We start from the raw sequence: 21,393 nt of genomic DNA, 5'->3' as shown, positions 1-21,393 counted from the left end.
CTTATCAAGTTTCTACAGGCCTCACACAGGTTTCACACCTCGTATGAGAAGCCCTTCCAGTTCCCTTCTCTGAACACGCGCATCCGTTCCAGCCTGGTGATGCAGTCCTGATAAAGACATTTTCTACCTCCCGCCTGAAACCCAGGTGGAAAGGAACTTATCCTGTGATTCTCACCACGCCCACAGCTGTTAAAGTTGAATCAGTCCCCGCCTGGATTCACCACAGCCGAGTGAAACCCGCGGTCACCACAGAGTGGAAAACAGAGATTGGTGACGACCCCCTGAAACTGAGACTGATCCGTTCCTCCGGTGCTTGATTTCCCCCAAAGACTCTGGGTGGGAAACCCTGGGAAGATTAATCCTTGTATTTACTCTGTTATTTTGTGAGTGCCTAAATTGTCTGTATATCCCCCCTAAGGGCTCCTTTCCCCTTTCTCCGTTTCTAGTCTGGAAGTGCTATTATGGGATTTTTCTTAATTCTCTTCTTCCTTTGTTTTCCAAAGCTCTGGGAAACCCTCACGCCCAAAGCCCATATGGACAATGACCGTTAGAGACCTTGCAGGAGGTCCCTCCTTTTCTGCACCTACTACTCAGGCTCAGAACCCTCGATGACAGTAGATCCCTCCCTGGCTCCCTGCTTCTACTTCAGGGCTCCTACAGACCCCCGCTCCGACTTCGCCCTGGTGTTGGGTGGTGCTCACTCCCAGGAGATGACTCCTTTAGGATGACCATCCAAACCTTTGACCAGCAGACCCAGACCACAATGGAACCCCCCCCCCCCCCCGCATTATCCTAATGATCCAGGAACCGTCCCACCAGAAGTGGGAACAGTCCCGAACTCTCACCCTTTGTTCCCGAGCAGGAAGCACGTTCGAATTCAGCCACTACCTCCTAGTTCAGCGTAAAGATCCGCCCCCATCTAAGCCCGTGGGACCTCTGACTGCTTTACTAGTCCCACCTAGGACACCAGTCCTGGCTGATCCTTTTCTGCCTCCACCATCCTTAGCTCCACAGACCCCTGCTCTGACCCAAAGTCCTATTATTCCTGACCCCTTAGTCCCCGTTGACAGACCCCCTGAATCCTTGGTTCTCACTCTATGCTTGATTTGTTGCCCATAGTGCACTCCTTTTGAACTCCACAAATCCCCAGCTGGGCCATGATTGCTGGCTCTGCTTTAACTCTGAACCCCCTTATTTTGTGGGGATTGCCCTGACAGACTCCGTTCCTGGAACCACTTCTCAGTCTGACTGTACCTGGGAGCAGCCTAAAATCACTCTTGGGAGTCTCCAAGGTACAGGAACCTGCTTGGTGGCTGCTTCCATGAGTCTTTCTGACCCTCTCCTCCAGTTCTGTAACCCCAGGTCTTTGATTAATATTTCAGCTTCCTCATCAGATGTTGCAGTTAGGTATCAAGCCCCTGAAGGTTCATGGTTTGCCTGCAGGGATGGCCTGACCAGGTGGGCTTATTCTGCCCCTCTCCTCAGAAGGCCAGACTCGTTCTGTGTCCTGATAGCAGTATTCCCCAGCCTGGCTGTCCTTCCAGGAGGGGACGGATGGAGCCACTTCCGGTCCCAATCTTCCCCCATGGAGACAATCAGACAGAAACGGGCTCTGCCGTTCCTTCCCCTCTTAGTGGGCTCGGGCTGGCAGGCACACACACACACACACACACACACACACACACACACACATTCAATAAATTTAAGTGCTTCTTTATCACCTCCAGGACCAAAGATAAAAATACTGTGTCATTCAAAGTCTTTAATAAGCGTTACCTCTGTATCACCCTCCTCAATTTTTTCTTTTTATATTCAACATCTCTGTCACACTTTCTCCTTGCTGCTCCATAGAGGAGACACTACATATCCCATCTTTGGGCATTTTCACTGCATGTCTCCAGTACCTAGACTACTCTCTCTGCTAATCTCTACTTCCAGGCTTTCTTCAAGTCCTAAATAAAATTCCATCTTCTACAAAGATCCACCCTCCAAAAAGTCTAGTGCCTTCCCTCTGTTAATTATTTCCAATTTTTCTGCAAATAGCTTGTCTGTATATAATTGTTTGCACATTGCCTCCTGCATTAAACTGGAGGCCTCCCTAAGGACAAGGATTATCTTTTTTCTTTGTCTAGGATTTGGCACAATGCCTGACACATAGTAGGCATTTAATGGATATCTATTGATTGATTAACACTGCTTCTTAGAGTAATAGAGGTAGTGTCAGTTATTAGGAGTGTAAGGTGATGCTACTGATTATGCACAATCTCTGTCACAATTTTTATATGTCTCACATTAAGCTCTCATAATATAAACTCCAAGAGTCTGGGCCTGAATCTTAGCTATGTTTTCTACATAGTTATCAGAGTTCAAAGAAACCCAAGAAAGCAAGTAGTGTCCAATTCTTTCACTTTCTAATTGAAGAAACTAAGACTTTGAGAGGAGGGGTGATTGGTCAAAAGTCACATAAATAAGACTAATCTTTGAACTCAGATTCAACTCTAAATGTGGTGCTTTTTTACTATAATCTACAGCTTCTCCTGGCCTCTAGCATTCTGCATAACCATATGTACTCAGTTTCTCTTTGTTGGACTGAATTGTGCAAGATTGCTATAAAGATCCATGTGCCACCCTTGGTGCTGATGCCATAGTTCACTGAAACCTAGAGGGAATCACATACCATCTACATTATCCAAGACGGTGCTGTGTTTCACAAAAGCAACATCTCCTTTATTCTCAGCCAGGCATCTACAAAAGATGAAAAGCAAGTGAGCATTAAGATTCTCTTTCTTGAAGAGAATCTTTTCCAGAATCAAACAATTTTCTATTATAGAAGTGTGGACTTTAAAGCTGGAAGGGCCCTTGGAGGTCTTTGAGTCTAATCTCCTCATTTTCCAAATAACAAAACTGAGGTCCAGGAACTTTGAGCAAACAAAAGCAAGATTCCAACCCAAATCCATTGACCCAGGAACCAGTGATTAGTGATTAATTATGGAACAAAAAGAAGTCAATGCTTTAGTCACCATAATCCATTTTGGTCAATCATAATTTATTCAAGATACTACTGATGATACCAAGTAAAATGAAGTAGTAAAAAAATTTAAATTTCTATTATCAGAGCACTTTCCCCCAAATAAATCTAACAGCATTATGAACCATTTAATGAGAACAGTGGAATTGCTTCTCATCAACAAATCTTTCCAAATTTTTAATTCAAAAGCCTCTTTGTGAGATGACTCACAGCTACTTTCTCATCTGATGTAAGTCACTATGGGGGTAAAGGAGGGTGAGGTGGGAGAGAAAATTGAGAAGGAAGGTGAAAATATTTCCATTCATCACATTTTGGCTTTCAGATTTGGAGTTTTACCTTTAAATGTTCTCCTTTACCTCTTAATCATTCATAAAATTAGCTATGTAATTATATTTTAAAATGTGGAAACAATACCTGCAGAGCATCAGGATGACTAAAAGCAAAAACAAATTGGAGACAGCCATTTCCACATTTGCATGACTTCTCTATTTGGGATTTGATACCAAAACTAGATTTGAACTTTGTTTCATATTTTTGTTTATTAATAGTTTTGTTTCCTTGTCTCTGTAGACACCTTCATGTTATCCAATTGTTCATAATGGGCCAAAGTATATAATGTTAGTAACAACAATATACTTAATACCATCCACAGTATTAGTCAAAAGAAGAATTCTGAACTAAGGATAGAGGCGATCACAAAAGATAAAACGGGTATTTCCTGTTAAGTAACTTTGAAAATCTTTTGCCTAAACAAAATCAGTATAACTAGGATAAGGGAAGAGGTCAATGGGATGAAAAAAAGTAATCTTTGCATTTAATATCACTGACATGGCTCTGATATCCAATATATAAAGGGAATTAATATACATATATAAAACCAAAACCCATTGCCCATTGAATAAGTAGTCAAAGAACCTGAACAGATATTCCTCAGAAGAATTGCAAACCATTTTTGACTACTTCAGATTTCTCTAAATCAATTTGCAGAGAACTTAAAACAAATAAAAGCAAACAAAATACTTCTGAGGCTTCACTTCTAATGCAGGAAATTGGTAAAAATATCCAAAGATCAGAATAGACAATATTGGAGCAGTGATGGGGAAATGAGCACACTGATTTATTGTTGATGGAGCTGTGAATTTGTTCCATTCTTCAAAGAAAATTACTAAAATGTTCTTGTCCTTTGACCCAAAGAGCCTACTATTAGTAGAAAAAGAATAAAATGGAACTTCCAAAGGATCTATATGTACCAAGATACCATAGTAGTTCTAGAGGCTCTTATCTTCTTGGTGGATTAAAATTGAAAAAAGTCTTTTCTTCTGTTGGGTAATGGTTAAACAAATTATAGGATCTGAAGGTGATGGAATATTCACATTCCATAAGAAATAATAAAATCAACATTTTCAGAGGAAACTAGAAAGGCATTTTTGAACTGATGCAAAGCAAAGTGAGCAAAACTAGGAAGATAAGCTATATAATGGCAGGATTATGAAGAAATTTAACTTTGAAAGACTTTAGAATTCTGATCAATGTAGTGATAAAAACCTCAAGGTGAAATATGCCACTCACTTCTTGCTGAGGAAATGATAAATTTAAAAAAGCACAGAGACAGGAGCATACATTTTTGGGTGTGGCCAATATAGGAATTTATTTTTACTGCACTATACATATTTATTATGCAACTCTTATTAATTTGTGTTCAGAAGGAGAGAGGCAGTGAAAGGAGCAGATTATGATGCATGTAAAAATAAATATTTTTAAAAGAAAGTCCCTCTACATGGATAAAATATTATATAATGAAATAAAATCTTTAAAAAATATTTTATATTTATCCTGGTAAAGACTGGCCAACAATCAAGTTATTGTGCATCATATATCACTAAGTAGAGTCAAAGTTATCAGCGATTAATTATAGAACAAAAAGAAGCCAAGGCTTTAGTCACCATAATCCATTTTGATCAATCATAATTTATTCAGTGTGTTAGCTGATCATACAAAATTACATTAAACAAACACAAAATACTTTACAGGTTTATAGTGTCTATTCCCTCCTCTGAAACTACCTGTATAACACAACCTCCTTGGGCCTCAGTCTTCTGTATCTGAAGAGGATACACTCTGTGATCTGTAAGGTTCCTTCTGCTAAGAGCCAAAGATGCTGTACACTTGGCTGACATTATAATTTTTCCCCCAATAGCAGGATGCCATCGAAAGCATGTTGGGTTGGGTTGGGAATCAGAAAAGATCAGTTCAAATTTTAGTTTTGTCACTCATAGCCTATGTGATCTTGGACAAGTCCCATGATCTCTCGGTGCCTTATATAGAAAATAGAGGGTTTACCTTTTGAGACTCTTCTGGTATTAATTAATAATCTATGATTCCATGACCCCTTTTAGAAGGCTAGCCTTCCCAGCATGATGAAGACCCCATGTCAAGCATCTCCTCGGACATGTGTTAGCTTTTAAGCACTGTGTTCTGGGTAACCTTTCAAGGTTATAAATTAGATAAACTTGTCTGTGCTTAGCAGAAGGAATTTCCTACAACAATGATATCACGGGTCTCTCTTCACAGGCTGCCTTTGAGAAAAGTGCATTTTCAGAATCACTGAGCACTAAGAATTTTCTTGGAGCAGCCAGGTGGCACCATAGTGCACAGAATGCTATGCCTAGAGTCAGGAACTGATTGCAGATCTTGGGCAAATCACTTCACCCTGTTTGCCTCAATTTCCTCACCTGTAAAATTAATTGGAGAAGCAAATGGCAAACTGCTCCAGTGTCTATGCCAAGGAAATCTGAGATGGGGTCACAAAGAGGCAGACACGACTGAAGTGAATGAACACCAGCAACTTTTGAGATCAGTCCCAAAGTGGAACGAACACCTCAGGTAAGTGACCTATCTATCTCACTGCCCAGAGTCTAGATCATTTCTTAGATGTTAGGGAAAGAATTTCTTCTGGGACATAAATCGGATTGGATGGTTACTGAGCATCTTTCTAATTCTGAGATTCAATAATTCATTCCATGATAATAAAAGAGGCAAAGTAATCACAGTACTAAACTGAGATCTAGAATAGCCTTAGCGAATACTTTTGGGCCAACTTTATTTTTACAGAGAACAAACTGAAGCTTAATGTATTCAACATTATACAGGTAAATAAGTATCAGAGGACAGCCTAGGTTTTCTGACTCCACAATCAGTATACTTTCCAATGCAGAATGCTACCTTTTCCTTTAGCTGTTCAACTTCTAATGTTTCCTATCTTTACTCCAACTAAGAGGCATTAAAAGGCCACATTGCCCATCAGACTGTTAGGGAAAAAAATCCAACAGCCACCCAGCAAATTTGATGATGCTGGCAAATGACCAAATGTACAGAGCCACTGATCTGGACTACATCCTATGGACCTGGTCTAAAATCCTCAGTGAGAGTGAGGAGACCTCACTAGTAGTCATGGACCTGCCCCTAACCAGCTGCACAATCCTGAGCAAATCACATAAGGTTTCTCCACTTCAATTTCCCCATCTATAAAAAGATAAAAGTAGACTAGAAAAATTCAGGGCTTCTTAAACTTTTCCACTCATGGCCCTTTTTCACCCAAGAAATTTTTCATGGCCCCGAATATAACAGGCATATAAAATGATTCAATCATAATTTCATGACCCCCACATTACAAGATCCCAGTTTAAGAAGCTGGGGACTAGATGATCAATAAGAGCCCCTTCTGATCTATGATTTTACAATTTAACTATTAATCCTGTGCCAGTACATTTTCATTTCTGCATTACAGGGAAAGAATTTATAAGCTGTAATAATGAACAATCCATGGCAAAAGGCCTGAATCCAAGAGAAGAGGAAGTACATCAATGGGAGTGACAAAAGACCTGAGTCCAAGAGAACAAGAAGGAAAGCAATGGGAAACCAAGGTATCTTGAGGAATCTTACAGATAAGAGTATCTTCTTTGGATATCAGGGACACTTGGATCCCTGATCATGTCATTGTGTGCATCTTTCAGTTTCTTTGAAAGACTATTTCCTAAAGCTGATACTCTTCTAAGTATAGCCCAGAGCTGTAAAGCAGAAGGAAGAGTTAATGTATTGGAAAGATGTTGAGAATAAAAGGAAGAAGAGACTGATATTGGTGATGGTATTTTAGGGTTGGGTTTAATACACTTACCTAAAAGCCCCATTGTAGCCATAGTAGTTTTCTCTGGTACTAGAAGCACATTTATCCAAAATTGGTGAGTATCGATTGCCAATACATAAGGCACAGAGATTGGAAGTAGCATCAGCACCAGGAGCACAAGATTCACTGAAGTATTTATCTACACAGAGAAAAGACAGTGGTTTCTACTTGAATAATATGAGTGCTTCCTTTTATTTCCCATGTTAAAAGCCTCTATTTTAAATTACATAATTGCCCCAATCAAATGAAGCCCAGAACCTGAAATAAATCAGAGGTTCAGAGATAAGGTAACATTGCAGGGAGAGAAGATGACCCCCCCACACACACACACCTGATGGTGATTTTTTCTTTTTTTAAAATATTAAAAATTAAAAAAAAAAAGAAAACAGAAAAAGAAAGACAGAACATGGAAAGTAAAAATATATATTGTCATGTGCCCAGCAGAATAACAATATTCAATAAATTTCCATTTCAATAAAACAAAGAAGTCATATTTATGACTGTCCATTTTTTTGTTGTTGTTGCTGCTTCCGTCTAGGTTATTCTTTTGTTCTTTACTGTACACTTTTTACTTTATTCTTTTTTCAGATGGTGATTTAAAAAATCACTCAAGGCTCCTATTTAGAAAGTCAATTCATATACCACACCATAATCCAGGTACATTGGTGACTGCTTTTCTCCTTCAAATGTGTCCTTGATATGTTTTAACCTGATTCTACACGTCTAGAAATATTTAGCACTCTCTACCACCCAAGGTAACGAGGGACTTCACAGTGTAAATTTCCTGAAGTCTCTAACAATTAGAGAAAATCAGACAAATAACTTCTTCAAAGAACCAGCTTACCAAATTCACAGGAATGGGTTTGGTTGTATATCAGGCCCATGGGAATGTTCCAACCAGCACTTCTGCCTACTGCTGTGTGGCAGGATTTCTTGTGTTTCAGTGAATTCCATGAGAGATCAGTACCTGACCTAACAACAGCCACAGCATAATAACCTTGAAAATAACAGACACAAAAAAGCAATAGTTAGCATTATGAGCCATTCCAGAAAGGGCCATTTGATGCCACTAGACCAAACTTACTTCATGCCTTGGGGAAAACAGATACATAAATGTCCTCAGACTTATAGGAACCAGAGCATTGGAAGAAGCTCAGTCTTTTACTTAATTTCTCATGACCAGAAAGTTATCCATACTACAACAAACTCAGCAAGTAGTCATCCAGACTATTCTCAAAAGACTTTCAGTTAAAGAGAATCCTATTATTTCCTAAGGAAATCTCTCCCATTAACTATTTGCATTCAGTCATTTATCAGTAATATCTGACTCTTTGTGACCCCATTTGGGGTTTTCTTGGCAGGGACACTAGAGTAGCTTGAGTTTCCTTCTCCAGTTTATTTTACAGATGGAGAAACTGAGGTAATCAGAGTGAAGTGACATGCCCAGGGTAACACAACGATTAAGTTGTCTGGCTGGACTTGAACTCAGGAAGATGGACCCAGTGATCTATCCTGTGCCACCTGGCTAATCCTTCCATCGCTGGGTTTACCAATTCAGACTCACCCTGAGCAGGTTTATTCACACAGTCCTCCCCATGACTCTGTCCATCCTTAGGTGCTGAAAAAATAAAGAAGCCAAAGGAATGAATCTTCCATCTGCATTCACTAAATATCAGGTTTTCTTAAGCATGAGTGTTTATACCACTACAATGTCATTCCATTCCATTCCATTAAGGAGAATCCATTCCATTCTATTCAGGAGAATCTTTGATTCTCCACAGTTTGGAATAACATGAAAAATGAAAATTCATTCCTATTCAGCTAACTTTGCTTCCATTTTGATCCCACCCTTAGAGTGTTTTCTTTTTCTTTGTGCTTTTTGATCACTTCAGGGTTTATTAGAACCGTTGCATACCAGAAGCAAGATATAGCATATGAACCTTTGTTATATATTTTTATATAGTATTTGACCTTTGCTATGTATGATATATATATGTATACATATATATATATCATACATTGCAAAGGAAAAAAAAAGAGAAGGAGCTAACCTGAGCTCTATCAACTATCTCAGGGCTTTAAATGTTTAAATGATTATTAGTGAGTCTAATTTATCCCTTTGCTATTTCCCACCCTTCTTCTGCTGCCCTAGTGAGAGCTCTGCATAAAATCTTTTGTTCAGAGCCTAGAGAGAGTCAAGCTAAAGGAGAAATATTCCCCCTACTTACTGTAGCTTTCTGCTAGGACAGGCACCAAACCACACTTGCCAGCAATGTAAACATATCCTCCATCAGTACTCATGGCATCAGCTCCCCTTTCTGTGGAGGCAAAGTAAATCATTACAAAAACATTGTTTCACGGAGCCTAGGAGCCCTTCATCACGCCTGCCATCATATACACTTAGTGACAGGGTGATTGACTAGGGAGAAGGATGGGAAGTGTAGGAACTTAGGTAGAGTTTCATATGAGAAAATTACCTTGAATATCAACCTCATATAGCAGACCACAACTTTTAAAGTTATTTCTAAGGCTTCTGGCATCATAAACTTAGAGCTGGAAGTGATTTCCAAGGTATTCTAATTCAACCCCCTCATTTTATAAAAAAGGAAGAAACTCGACAGTCTAGGATCCAGTACAGGAGACATAAAACACATGGTTTTAAAATATTACATTTTATAAGTACAAAGCTTTTACTGCAGGAAAATCCCACTCTCTCTAACATGGGAAAGGGGGGGGGATTTCTTCTATACTAAGTGAAGGTACACAGAGAAGGGTACAATTCTGTAGTGGGCAATAACACGTCTTTATGTGCACATAACAATGAAAAAAACATAATTTCATTGAGGCAGGGAGTGAATTTTCCTGATGTTATCTACAAAGTACAAATTCTTTGACTCATCTCTGTCCTTATCACCACGCTAATAACACACTAGGGATGTCTAAGGAGACCCAGGCTTTTTTCTCAAGCACAGATTCCCAGGAGCACCCAAAAGCATTCACATATTAGTCTCTGACTATACTGAGTTCCTGGTCATGCAGGAAGGGACTCAAGTTGAGTGGCACAAAATGGACTGTCTAAATAAGGGCAGCCATACACTTTGCTCATGGGAAGTTGGTCTTTAATGTAATTCCCTAACAGAGTAGCTCAGATACAGAAGAAATATTGTGATTATTATCATTTTTTATCATCTTCCTTCTGTGGAAGGAAATTCCTACTTTGAATTAAAAGGGTTTAGAATTAGATGTTACTTTCAATATGACCTATACCAAACTTTCCATTTTCCAAGCAAGGAAACTAAGTTCCAGTGAGCCAACAATGTTTTCAGTCACACAATTGATGGAACTATTAAACAGGATTCTGATTCTCCTGGGTTAAAGAGCCCCAAAACACTGATGCTGTACCAAATTGGGAGCACCTACCATTATCTTGACAATGCAATCTTCAGAGTTTTCTCCTACTGCACATTCAATGACTCCTCTACTGAACACACTCCATTCATAACATTTTATCTTTTCATCATCATTTACTGTGCACCACGTCACCTTCTTGTCCCCTGAGGGATGAATCTTGTCTAGGTCATGATCAGGAAAAGAAGTCAAGAGTTTAAACCTTTAATCAATCTTTAAAATGCACTATGCAAAAGCCTGAGCTATGACCAGTGAAAGAAGAAATGGCTTTCTGAAGGTTTGATCTTTTGAGTTTATTATGTATGGTAATACATTACAAAGTACATACAAAGACCAGCGTCCTCAACTTAGGTCTGGGCCCTGAAAACGGGGGTAGTTAGACATTTATACATTAAAAACAATTATTTAAATAAAGGCAATTAATCAGAAGGAAACAATACAACATTGAGTCATCTAATTTGATGAAAGAGTAGAGATTTTCTAACTTGGGAGGAAAAGCACAAACAGGTACAATTCTTGAAATCAAACTTGCTCCCCTTTGTATAAATAATCAGCACGGCAACAGTAACTGATTGATATGGAGCCAGTTTTCAGATAAGAATTGCTTGAGATGTACAATTGTAAGAACTCTTACAGTTAGTTAATAAGAGAATCAGAATACAAGTCACAACACTGAATCACAGATCTAGACCTGAAAGAGCTCTCAGAGGCCATCTACTCCAACCCCTTCATTTTATAGAGGAATAAATGGAAGCAGAGAAAGTTTACACGACTTGGCCTAAGGTTCTGCAGGTAGCAAGCACTGTTTTTAGCCTAGATGCTTCAACCCTAGAACAGACCATTTTTCATTTCCATTTCCACTCTCCCTATAGCTCGGATGTACTTTCCTTAAGTGTAATTAATAAGTATTAACTGTGTATATCAGATACATTCATATATACATATAAGATTTCCAAGATTCCTCCTGATTCCTCCTATCCCTGAAATTCTTTGATATATAATCGGATTCTCAAATATATTATATGTATATATAAAATATATATAATATATATAAATATAAATATGAATAAATAAGTATAAGATCTTTCAAATGTTTGATTCAAATATATGATTTCTAGGGTCTCTTCCCCTGACATTCCTTGATTCTGTACTTCCCTAGTGATATCAACCAGGCATTGTGCTAGCGATTATGGATATTTAAAAAACAAAAGTAAAATATTCCAGAAGTTCACTTTCTAAATACTTTCTTTTCTTCTTTTATATTTTTTTTTTCTTTTTTGGCTGAGGCAACTGGGGTTAAATGACTTGTCCAGGGTCACATAGCTAGGGAGTGTTAAGTGTCCAGGCCATATTTGAACTCAGGTTCCCCTGACTTCAGGACTGGCACTCTATCCACTCCTCCACCTAGCTGCCCCCTAAATAATTACTAATTAACTGATTTGACCTGGCCTTTCAAGGACTTCCCTACAGGATTTTAGAGTGTCATTTTCCTTTGATGGCCTCTGTTTTTCATGTCTTTAAAATGAGGGAAACAAATATATGATCTCTAAGGCCTTTTATATCCTTGAAATTCCCTGACTATGATTAAGATTCTCAAACTTATGACATTTATATGATTGAGATCTTTCAAATATGTGATTCAAATATATGACTACGAAGGTCTCTTCTATCCCTGACAGTCCCTGATTCTGTACTTCCCTAGTGATATTAGCTAGAAACTATGACGGGTAGGAAGATTTTCTGAGTTGCTGCACTGAGGATCATAGATATGATTGGAGAGAGGCATTCTGAAAACTTTAGAAATAATACTGAATATAATGTAGAACTTCTGTATGTAGTTCTTGAAATGTTTGCCCCCTGTCCTTCATCAGAACTAACTCTATAAAGCTCCTCGGCTCAGATGGCAAATAGAATCATCTGGCCTAACAATCTACAGGAGACTAGTACAAGAAAGCAATTTAACGCCTCCGAATTTCAGTTTCTCCATCTTGCCAAAGATTTTGAAGAAGGATCGGATGCCTGGAAGCATTATAATGTCTTACAATGACTGCAACTGAGTTAGAATCATGGACCCATATGCTAATAATTTACTGCTTGGGCCCCCACTCCCCATCTCTGAAATGGACCAGAGTCTGCTTACCTTTCATAGGCTTGATGGCCTGGATGAATTTGTATCCTAGGTACAATTCATAGTCCATTTTTGGAGGTACTCTCAGAAGTCTATTAGCAGTGTCCTTAAATAGCAAGTCTTTTCCATGTTGGGAAGCAAATAGATTGAATTTCTCTGATTTGCCCTTGCCAAAATGTTCCTATTCAAGGGAAAAAGAAAACCATGAATGAAAATTGCTAACAAGGGAAGAGGTAACTCGGTGTGTGGCCCTTTTTGCCATATTCCTTCATGAGTTCAGTAATCTAACCTGTTTCCATACTTTTAATTACCATCTCTGTGCTTCACCAATCCCTTTATCCTGTCCTAATCCCTCTCAAGCTCCAATCTGTTTCTTTCCTCACCAACCACCTATTAGAAAGTTCTACAAACACCCAAAACAGATCTCATGATCTTGTCCCATACTCACATTTTTCTACTAAATGTTTCTATTTTAGTCCAGGCCTTCACCATCCTTCCATTTACTCAGGTTCACAATTTTGGAGTTTTCTTTAACTCCTTACTTTCCTCGTTCCCCAACTTTTACAATCTATGCGTAATTTTGTGAGCTTCACAACCTTTCCTATATGCATGCTCTTCTTTCGTCTCCATTTAGACCCCACTACCACTACCTTATTTCAGTCCCTAGCTTTGCCCCTGTACCATAGCAATAGCTTCCTAACTGGTCTCCCTGCCCTATTTCTTTTTCCTCTTCTCTCCAACATATCCTTCACATAGTTGGCAAAGTGATATTGCTAAAGCCCAGTGTTGACAGTGTTATTTCTCCCTTGCTCAAGAAGCTCCAGCAGTTTCTATCATCACCAGAATCAAAATATAAACTCTGTTACTTAAAGGCTTTCACATACTTCCAACCTACCTTTCCATTTTATTTTACACATTACTCTTTTTCACACAGTCTATTGTTTAGACTGGTCTTGCTATTGCAAATACAGAACACAGATCTTCTATCACCAAGTCCACTTTACATAGAATTCACTCTCTCTCCATCTCTGCCTCTTTGAATAACTTGGTGCCTTTAAGATTCAGCTCCAGTGCCACCCCCTCTACATAAAATTTAATCTGGCCTCCTCAACTGCTATTTATCTCCCCCATATACTACTGTTCTGTGATTTTCAGTCCCCTGGAGGAACTGATTATATGCTGTAATCCATTTATATTTTACCTCTTTCAGAACATCCTAACCATCTCTACCAATACCAGGTTTGTTGTGTAATCAGAGATTCCATCTTCTATATTTCATAATCTTGTCTATTTTGTAGATCCCTATTAATCTCCCAGTTTATCCATCTCCATTTATCTTCTCTAAGACTTTCATTTAATTGTATTCCAAAGCATAATGTACCCTTCTTAGGATTACCAGGTGAGAACTCAGGTCGTCTGGACAGTGACAAGGTGAGAACTCAGGTTGACTTGACAGCTCTCTGGCTCAGACCTTTGCTTCGGGCCTTTAAAGGGAATTTATACCTTAGGAATTCTAAGAGTTGCAAGTTCATTGATGGAAGTATTTCTCCATGTCCCGTTGAGTCCTTACTCACCCATTCTCTGGGAGAATAAAAGGAGGGCAGTATTGGGTCTGAGAGAATCGACTCTGGGATAGAGTTTTGAAGTCAGGCAGGCTGAAAGGAGACCAGAATGATTTGAGAAAGGACAAGAAGTGAAGGAGATTCAGAGCTCCCAAGAAACCTGCACTCAGAGGAAAAGATTTTACCGATCTCCTCCCAGAGAAGGATTATAATTGAGCAGATGACCGGACCCTCACAATTCAAGAACATTACATACCCTAGTGCAGTTGAATGAGAAGCATCTTCTTAGTTCTTTTCCCTTTGAGAAATTACCTCTCATGACCGTAAACACTTGATTACACTGAGAATCATCTGTTCAATCATTTCTTCCAAAATAATCACAAAGGAAATATTCAGCCGCACTAAACTTGATATCAAAAAGAATAGAGTTCCAATCTGGCCTCAGATACATAGTAGTTGGGTTGCTTTGAGCAAGTAATTTAATTGTAAAATGAGGATGACTTCTATGTGGCACAGTGCATAAGGGGTTGGGATGGAGTCAAGAAAATTCATCTTCCCAAGGTCAGATCCAGTATCTGATACTATTTATGTGACCCTGCACAACAACCCTGTTTACTTCAGTTTTCTTATCTGCAAAATTATCTGAAAAAGGGAAGGGAAAACCACTTTAACATCTTTAAAAAAATTTAAAAAGGAACAGGAAATTAGAACATAATAAGAACTTAGCAGAAGGAAAAAATAATCAATAGTGATATGAAAAAATTCTCTAAATCACTAATAAGTAAATTTTCTAAATTACTATTAAGTAAAGGGATGAAACTTAAACAACTCTAAGGTAATGCCTCACATCCCATCAAACTGAATTTGATGTTAAAAGCAAAATGACAATAGATGAAAGGGCTGTGGTAAAAGAGGCACACTATACTTTTGGGGACCTGCAAACTACCCTAATCATACTAAAAAGCAATCTGGAACAGTCCAGAACTGTGCACAATAAATGCTGCATGCCTTTTTTTTGTTTTGTTTAGTTTTGTTTTGTTTTTGCAAGAAAGGATATCTTTTTTCCCAGTAAATTTATTCATTTTTAATATACATTACTTTATGAATCATATTAGGAGAGAAAAATCAGAGCAAACAAAAAAAACCATGGGAGAGATTGAAAAAAAAAAACCCAGAAAAAAAATGAACATAGCATGTGTTGATTTACATTCAGTCTCCTTGGTTCTTTTTCTAGATACAGATGACATTTTCTGTACAAAGTTTATTGAAATGGCATTGGATCTGTGAACCACTGAGAAAAATCAAGTTTTTCATAGCGGATCATCCCTTGTTCTTGTAGTTATTGTGTATAATGTATTCCTGTTCCTGCTTATTTTGTTCAGCACCAGTTCATGTAAATCTTTCCAGGCCTTTCTAAAATTAGCTTGTTCATCATATTTTATAGAACAATAATATACCATTATCTTCATATACCTCAACTTGTTTAGCTATTCTCCAATTGATGGGCATCTATCCTTTTCCAATGCTTTGCTACCTCAAAAAAAGAGTTGCTACATACACTTTTACACATGTGGGTCCTTTTCCCTCCTTGAAAATTTGCTTGGGATACAGACCCAGGAATGGCACTGCTGGGTCAAAAGGTATGCACAGTTTTATAGACTTTGAACATAGTTCCAAATTTCTCTCCAGAATGGTTGGATCATTTCTCAACTCCACCAGCAATGATTAGTGTCCCAGTTTTCTCACATTCCTTCCAATATTTATCATTATCTTTTCCTGTCAAAGTAGCCAACAAGTGAGGTGATATCTCAGAGTTCTTTTAATTTACATTTCTCTAACCAATAGTCAGAGCATTTTTTCATATGACTATAGATAGCTTTAATTTTGTCATCTGAAAATTATGTCATATTCTTTAACTATCATTTGGTTATGACTTGTATTCCTATAAATTTGTCACATTTTTAAATATATTTTGGAAATGAGATCTTTATCAGAAACGTCGGCTGTAAAGATTTTTTCCCAGTTTTGTACTTCCCTTTTAATCTTGTTTTTGTTGGTTTTGTTTGTGCAAAAACATTTTAATTTAATGTAGAGATTTAATTGTAATTTTTAAATAAAAATTTTAAAAATTTAAATTCAAAATTAAATTAATTTTTTAAATTAAAGTTGTCCATTTTTCCTTTGATACTATTATCTAATTCTTCTTTGATCAGAAATTCCTCATTTTATGGAGATCTAGCAGGTAAATTTTCACTTGCTCTCCTAATTTGTTTATGCTATCATCCTTTATGGCCAAATCATCTACATATCCTTTCACTCTGCAACACCACTAGTAAGTCTATATCCTAAAGAGCTCAAAGAAAAAAGGTCCATCCACGTGTACACAAATATTTATGGCACCTCTCTTTGTTGTGGCAGAGTTGGAAACTGAGGAGATGACCATCAATCGAGGAATGACTAGAAAAGTTATAGTTTATGAATGTGATGGAATATTATTGTGCCATAAGAAATAATGAAGAGGATGGTTTCAGAAAACCCTGGGATGATTCATGGGAACTGATGCAAAGAAGAGAGTAGAAGCAAGAGAACTATCTGCACAGTAACAGCAACATGAATAAAGATGATCAACTGTGAAAGACGTAGTAAATATAATCAGTGCAGTGCAATGCAATCAAAAAATGTCATCCAACTTCTGAGAGAAAGCTGATATTCAGATACAGATTGAAGCATATTTTTTCTTCTTCCTTTCTTTTTTCTGTTCCACCCCAATCCCAGAACAAGTCTAACTTGTTTTTTTTATTTTGATATGACTTCATATTTGTAATGAGTTTCGTATTTCTTGCCTTCTCAATAAGTGGAGGAGTGAATGGGCAGAGGGACAGAACTTAGAAGTGAAAATAAAATTGAATTTTAAAAAAGGAGAAAAATGGGGATGGCCAATACCTGTGCAGTGGAGAGAAGTTCCCAGATCAGATCCTCCTTGCCATTCACACTTCGGGCCACAACAGCATGAGCAGCAATCCTGGCCAGGTGACAATCCTTGTACTGATCGAGAGGCCTTCTTGTGTTATCAGGGCACAGTAGCTCATAATTTTCCTTGTCAGCCTCGGTGAGAAGGTTGTCTGCAAGAAAAAGCAAAAATTCCAAATAAGACTAGAAAGACCATTCTTAAAGAGAATAAGCATTTATTAAGCTTCTATTGTGTGTAAAACACTTCGACAGGCATTAAATGAGATATATATTTTGAATAAAACTAAAAGATTAAAAAAAATCTCTGACTAAAATCTATAGTGGAATCAGAATTCTAGGCCAAAATGATGCTAAGCTGACTACTTTTTGTGCTTCTAGAATCTTGGCAATACTCTGTCTTGAATTCAGGAATATGAATCTTCTTGACTCTAGACTCAGCACTTTATCTACTGAACCACTGAGAGCAAATTTTAAATACTACCCCCTGAAGCCAATGTATTATGTACCTTAATGTAATTAATTATCCATTAATATTTTACTTTTTTAAAAAGAATATCTTAACATTATTCTTCTCCATCCATCTCTACCTTTCCACCTCTCGTGGCTGTTGATCCTTAATGATTCCACCTTTTGTGTCCTATATTTTTGTCTACCATGTAAGGTCCTCACTCTGAGGGACATTACAATTTAACAAGGCACCAAGGTGGGTAACTTCAATCTATGAGTATTAGGTGGTGGGAGGGGAAGTCGATGAAAAGATTAATAAATTGCTTTGTGCAGGGAACTCCAGCAGATGGTAAATGGTATAACACCACTGTGAACTAACTTTTAAAATTTTCTTCAGAAGAGCATTGTAAGAAACACGAGGGCAGGAGACAGAAAAAATAGACGGAGGTGTCCAATGCTTGAGATAGTGGGGAATTGGGCCTCTCTACCCTAGTACTTACCTAACACAGTTGTGTGCTTGACAAAACTCACTTCTCCAACACCATCCTTCAGACATCTAGGGAAAAGGAGAATCACAAGAATGGGCACAGTCCAGCATCAATAGCTTATCCCATGCTTTCCAATAGCCATCACAGACAGAAGCATATGCAGAGAGTATCTACTTCACCAAGGGCTTGTAAGGCAACAAAGGTAGGAAGTCCTAGAGCTAAGATTCAGACCTAAGTGCCCATCTCAGTCTCCACCAACTTCTCTAACTTGAATGATCCAATTCATCCCTTCTCTAATAATCAGGGACCCTTGGCTAGATTGCTAGATACTAAAGAGCTTTCTTAGCCAGGCCCTTTGTCTTTCTTCGGTTTAGGCTCAGACTAGGTGCAAGAAACTGAAAGAACTGTCACTGATAATATTAATACTAATAACAGTGCCTCTGCATATAATGCTATATGTTCTGCAAAGTATATATAGTACTATATACTATATAATACTATTATACTATAATACTATAGTAACCTCATTTGAACAAAAGTAGAAGTGGCTATGGAAGGAAGGGGACAAAGAACAGGCTCCCTGCTGTCCTGTCCCATTACTGGAAGACCAGGGTCAGGATGGTTGAAGTTAAGATGTGACTATTTCTAGGACCCAAGAAAACCATAGAGATTGGGGGATTGTTCATAGACTTATAGATGCTTGACATTTCACCGGAGTTATGGGGAGGGTTCAACTTACTGGAATGCTCCTGAGTAGCCAAAATAAGGTTCTCTGTCCGAGCAGGCACACTTATCACTGCCTTTTCCGGCACACAAAGAACACAATTTAGGATTCCTTTGCAATGCACAGGGAACGCAGCTGCCTGAGAAGAACCTGGCCACAGCTAGAGAGAGAGAGAGAAAGAAACAGCACACGTGAGCAGTGTAAAGGGTATGTGGGAGGACACACAGAAACAATGTCCGTCTCCAGATATAAACTTTCTAGGCTTGCCTTCTTTCCAGAAGACATATCAATAGCAATCTGCAGGAACATAGAGATATGAAGTGATTGCTTTTCATTTTGGATGAATGAGTTCACAATGTCAACACTCTACTTCTAAATTCAATTTCAGTTATATCTTACTCTTTGTGACCCCTTTTTGGGTTTTCTTAGCAAAGCTACTAGAATAGTTTGCCGTTTCCTTCTCCAGCTTATTCTACAGATGAGGAAACTGAGGCAAACAAGTTAGTTAAGTCACTGAAACACCTAGCTACCCCACTAATTTCCCATTTTCATTCCTAACATACAATCCTGGGCCCATTCTTCAGGTGTCAATTCTGAGCCAATACCCTACGATAAATACACATCTACCCTCTAATTCCTGGAAAAGTCTCAAAGCCTAGAAAAAAATAAGTTAATTCTAGGAACTACTTTTTCAATGAGTGTCTGTGAATTGGCTTTTTAAATACATATATATGTATATATATATATATATATATATATATATATATATATATATATATATATATATATACACACACACACACACACACACACACGTGTGTGTGTGTGTGTGTGTGTGTGTTTTTAACTTGTGATCCTTTGTGATCCTATATATTTTATTTTTTAGGTTTTACCAGACTGCTGAGGAGTTTCATTACACCAAAAAAGGATAAGACTCTTGAATTAGAAGAAGCTTCTGGAGAACATTCAAATGGTAGGGTGCTTTGCATACAAGAGGCAGCACATTGCTATCCTAGTCTGGGTATTTAAGGGTACAGACTTCAGGCAAGAAATTGGTAATAAATGAAAATCATAGGTTCAGATGATATTCTTTTTAGAGAGCACAATTTTCTTTTTTTGTTGTAGGAAACTGGGGTTGTGACTTAATATAATAATAATAATACAGCTAATCACCACTACATTCAGAATCCTCACTGTACTTGCCAGCTTACCATCCTCGATGGGTTCTGGTGGTCCTTCCCACTGCAACAGGCCAAGAGCATAAAGTGTCCCCACAGGGATGATCCACCCAGCTGACCTGCCCAGGCCAGTGTGACAGGACTTCTTGCCTTTGAGGTCCTTGAATTGGAAATCAGTTCCCTTCTTCACAACAGCCACAGCAAAGTACTGAGACAGAGGGTCTATACAACATAAAATAAACAGGAAGATTCTCAGCTAGGAGTCAAAGACAAGAAGATGGCATTCCCTGATGATCTCTTGAGGGGTGGGGAAATCCCAAAAAATATCTGATCCTGGACTTGGACTGATCAGGTAAAGGAAGAATTTAAAAATGCCTATAAAACATATACCCACACCCACATTTTTGTATACATACATATATACACACTATGTATACTTACATATATATAAAACACAAAGTACTGAAGAGCAAAATGAACAGAACAAAGAGAACATTGTATAAAGTAATAGCAATATTGTTTAAAGAACAACTTCAAGAAAATAAGTTATTTTGACTATTATAAATACCCAAATTAACTATAAAGGACATATGAAGATACTACCTTCATAAAAAAATCTGATAATTAGAAATAAGTGTAGAATTATATATATATATATATATATATATACATACAGACTTATTTGTGTGTAATGGTGGCTATCTTGGGAAGCAGTACAGGAGGGAAGAAAAAAAAGAAATCTACATGATGGCTTTGTTGTATATTTAAAAAGGAATAGCAAGTTATGCATAAATAAATTTGCAGTTTCAAATACAATCATCTTTTTTCCTATACTGTGTTATGGAAATGCATATTTTATTCCCTGAATTAAGAATGAAATTTTTAAAAAAGAAAACTCTTCTTCGTCAGGAAAACTCTTCTTTGATAGGAGAAAATAATCAAGCTCCCTTTTCAAATCATTAAATTTTTTTTTTATTTTTTTTTATTTTATATATATATATATATATATATATATTTTATAATATTATCCCTTGTATTCATTTTTCCAAATTACCCCCCCTCCCTCTATTCCCTCCCCCCGACGACAGGCAATACCATACATCAAATCATTAAATTTTGAGAATTTTTCCAGTGGTCCTATTCAGGCAAATGAGTAGCTAAAAAAAAGTCCCTAGTTTACATTTCCCAACTCTGCAGTCTCTTCTCAGGCAACTTCCCAGTTAAAATCCTCCTATTGTTCTGGTGACCTGAATGATGTCCCTTTTTTTTCCCCCTCT

The 21,393-nt window shown here is 37.8% G+C and overlaps 1 protein-coding gene across 1 annotated transcript in view; it reads right to left on the bottom strand.

Annotated features, from left to right (window-relative positions):
- The window catches only part of LOC141562104 (inhibitor of carbonic anhydrase-like), an 82,535-nt gene that overhangs the window by 58,476 nt on the left and 2,666 nt on the right, over nt 1-21,393 (bottom strand). Inside the window, 9 exon segments of the mRNA XM_074302113.1 lie at nt 8,056-8,208; nt 8,776-8,829; nt 9,440-9,529; nt 10,628-10,783; nt 12,760-12,928; nt 17,253-17,431; nt 18,227-18,282; nt 18,954-19,098; nt 20,150-20,338. Of these exon segments, the coding sequence (XP_074158214.1) occupies nt 8,056-8,208; nt 8,776-8,829; nt 9,440-9,529; nt 10,628-10,783; nt 12,760-12,928; nt 17,253-17,431; nt 18,227-18,282; nt 18,954-19,098; nt 20,150-20,338 (1,191 nt within the window).

This window comes from Sminthopsis crassicaudata, chromosome 3 (assembly GCF_048593235.1).
Source record: "Sminthopsis crassicaudata isolate SCR6 chromosome 3, ASM4859323v1, whole genome shotgun sequence".
Taxonomy (NCBI): domain Eukaryota; kingdom Metazoa; phylum Chordata; class Mammalia; order Dasyuromorphia; family Dasyuridae; genus Sminthopsis; species Sminthopsis crassicaudata.
The sequence above is the reverse complement of the archived record's forward strand: the minus strand, read 5'-3'. Positions and strand labels throughout refer to the sequence as shown.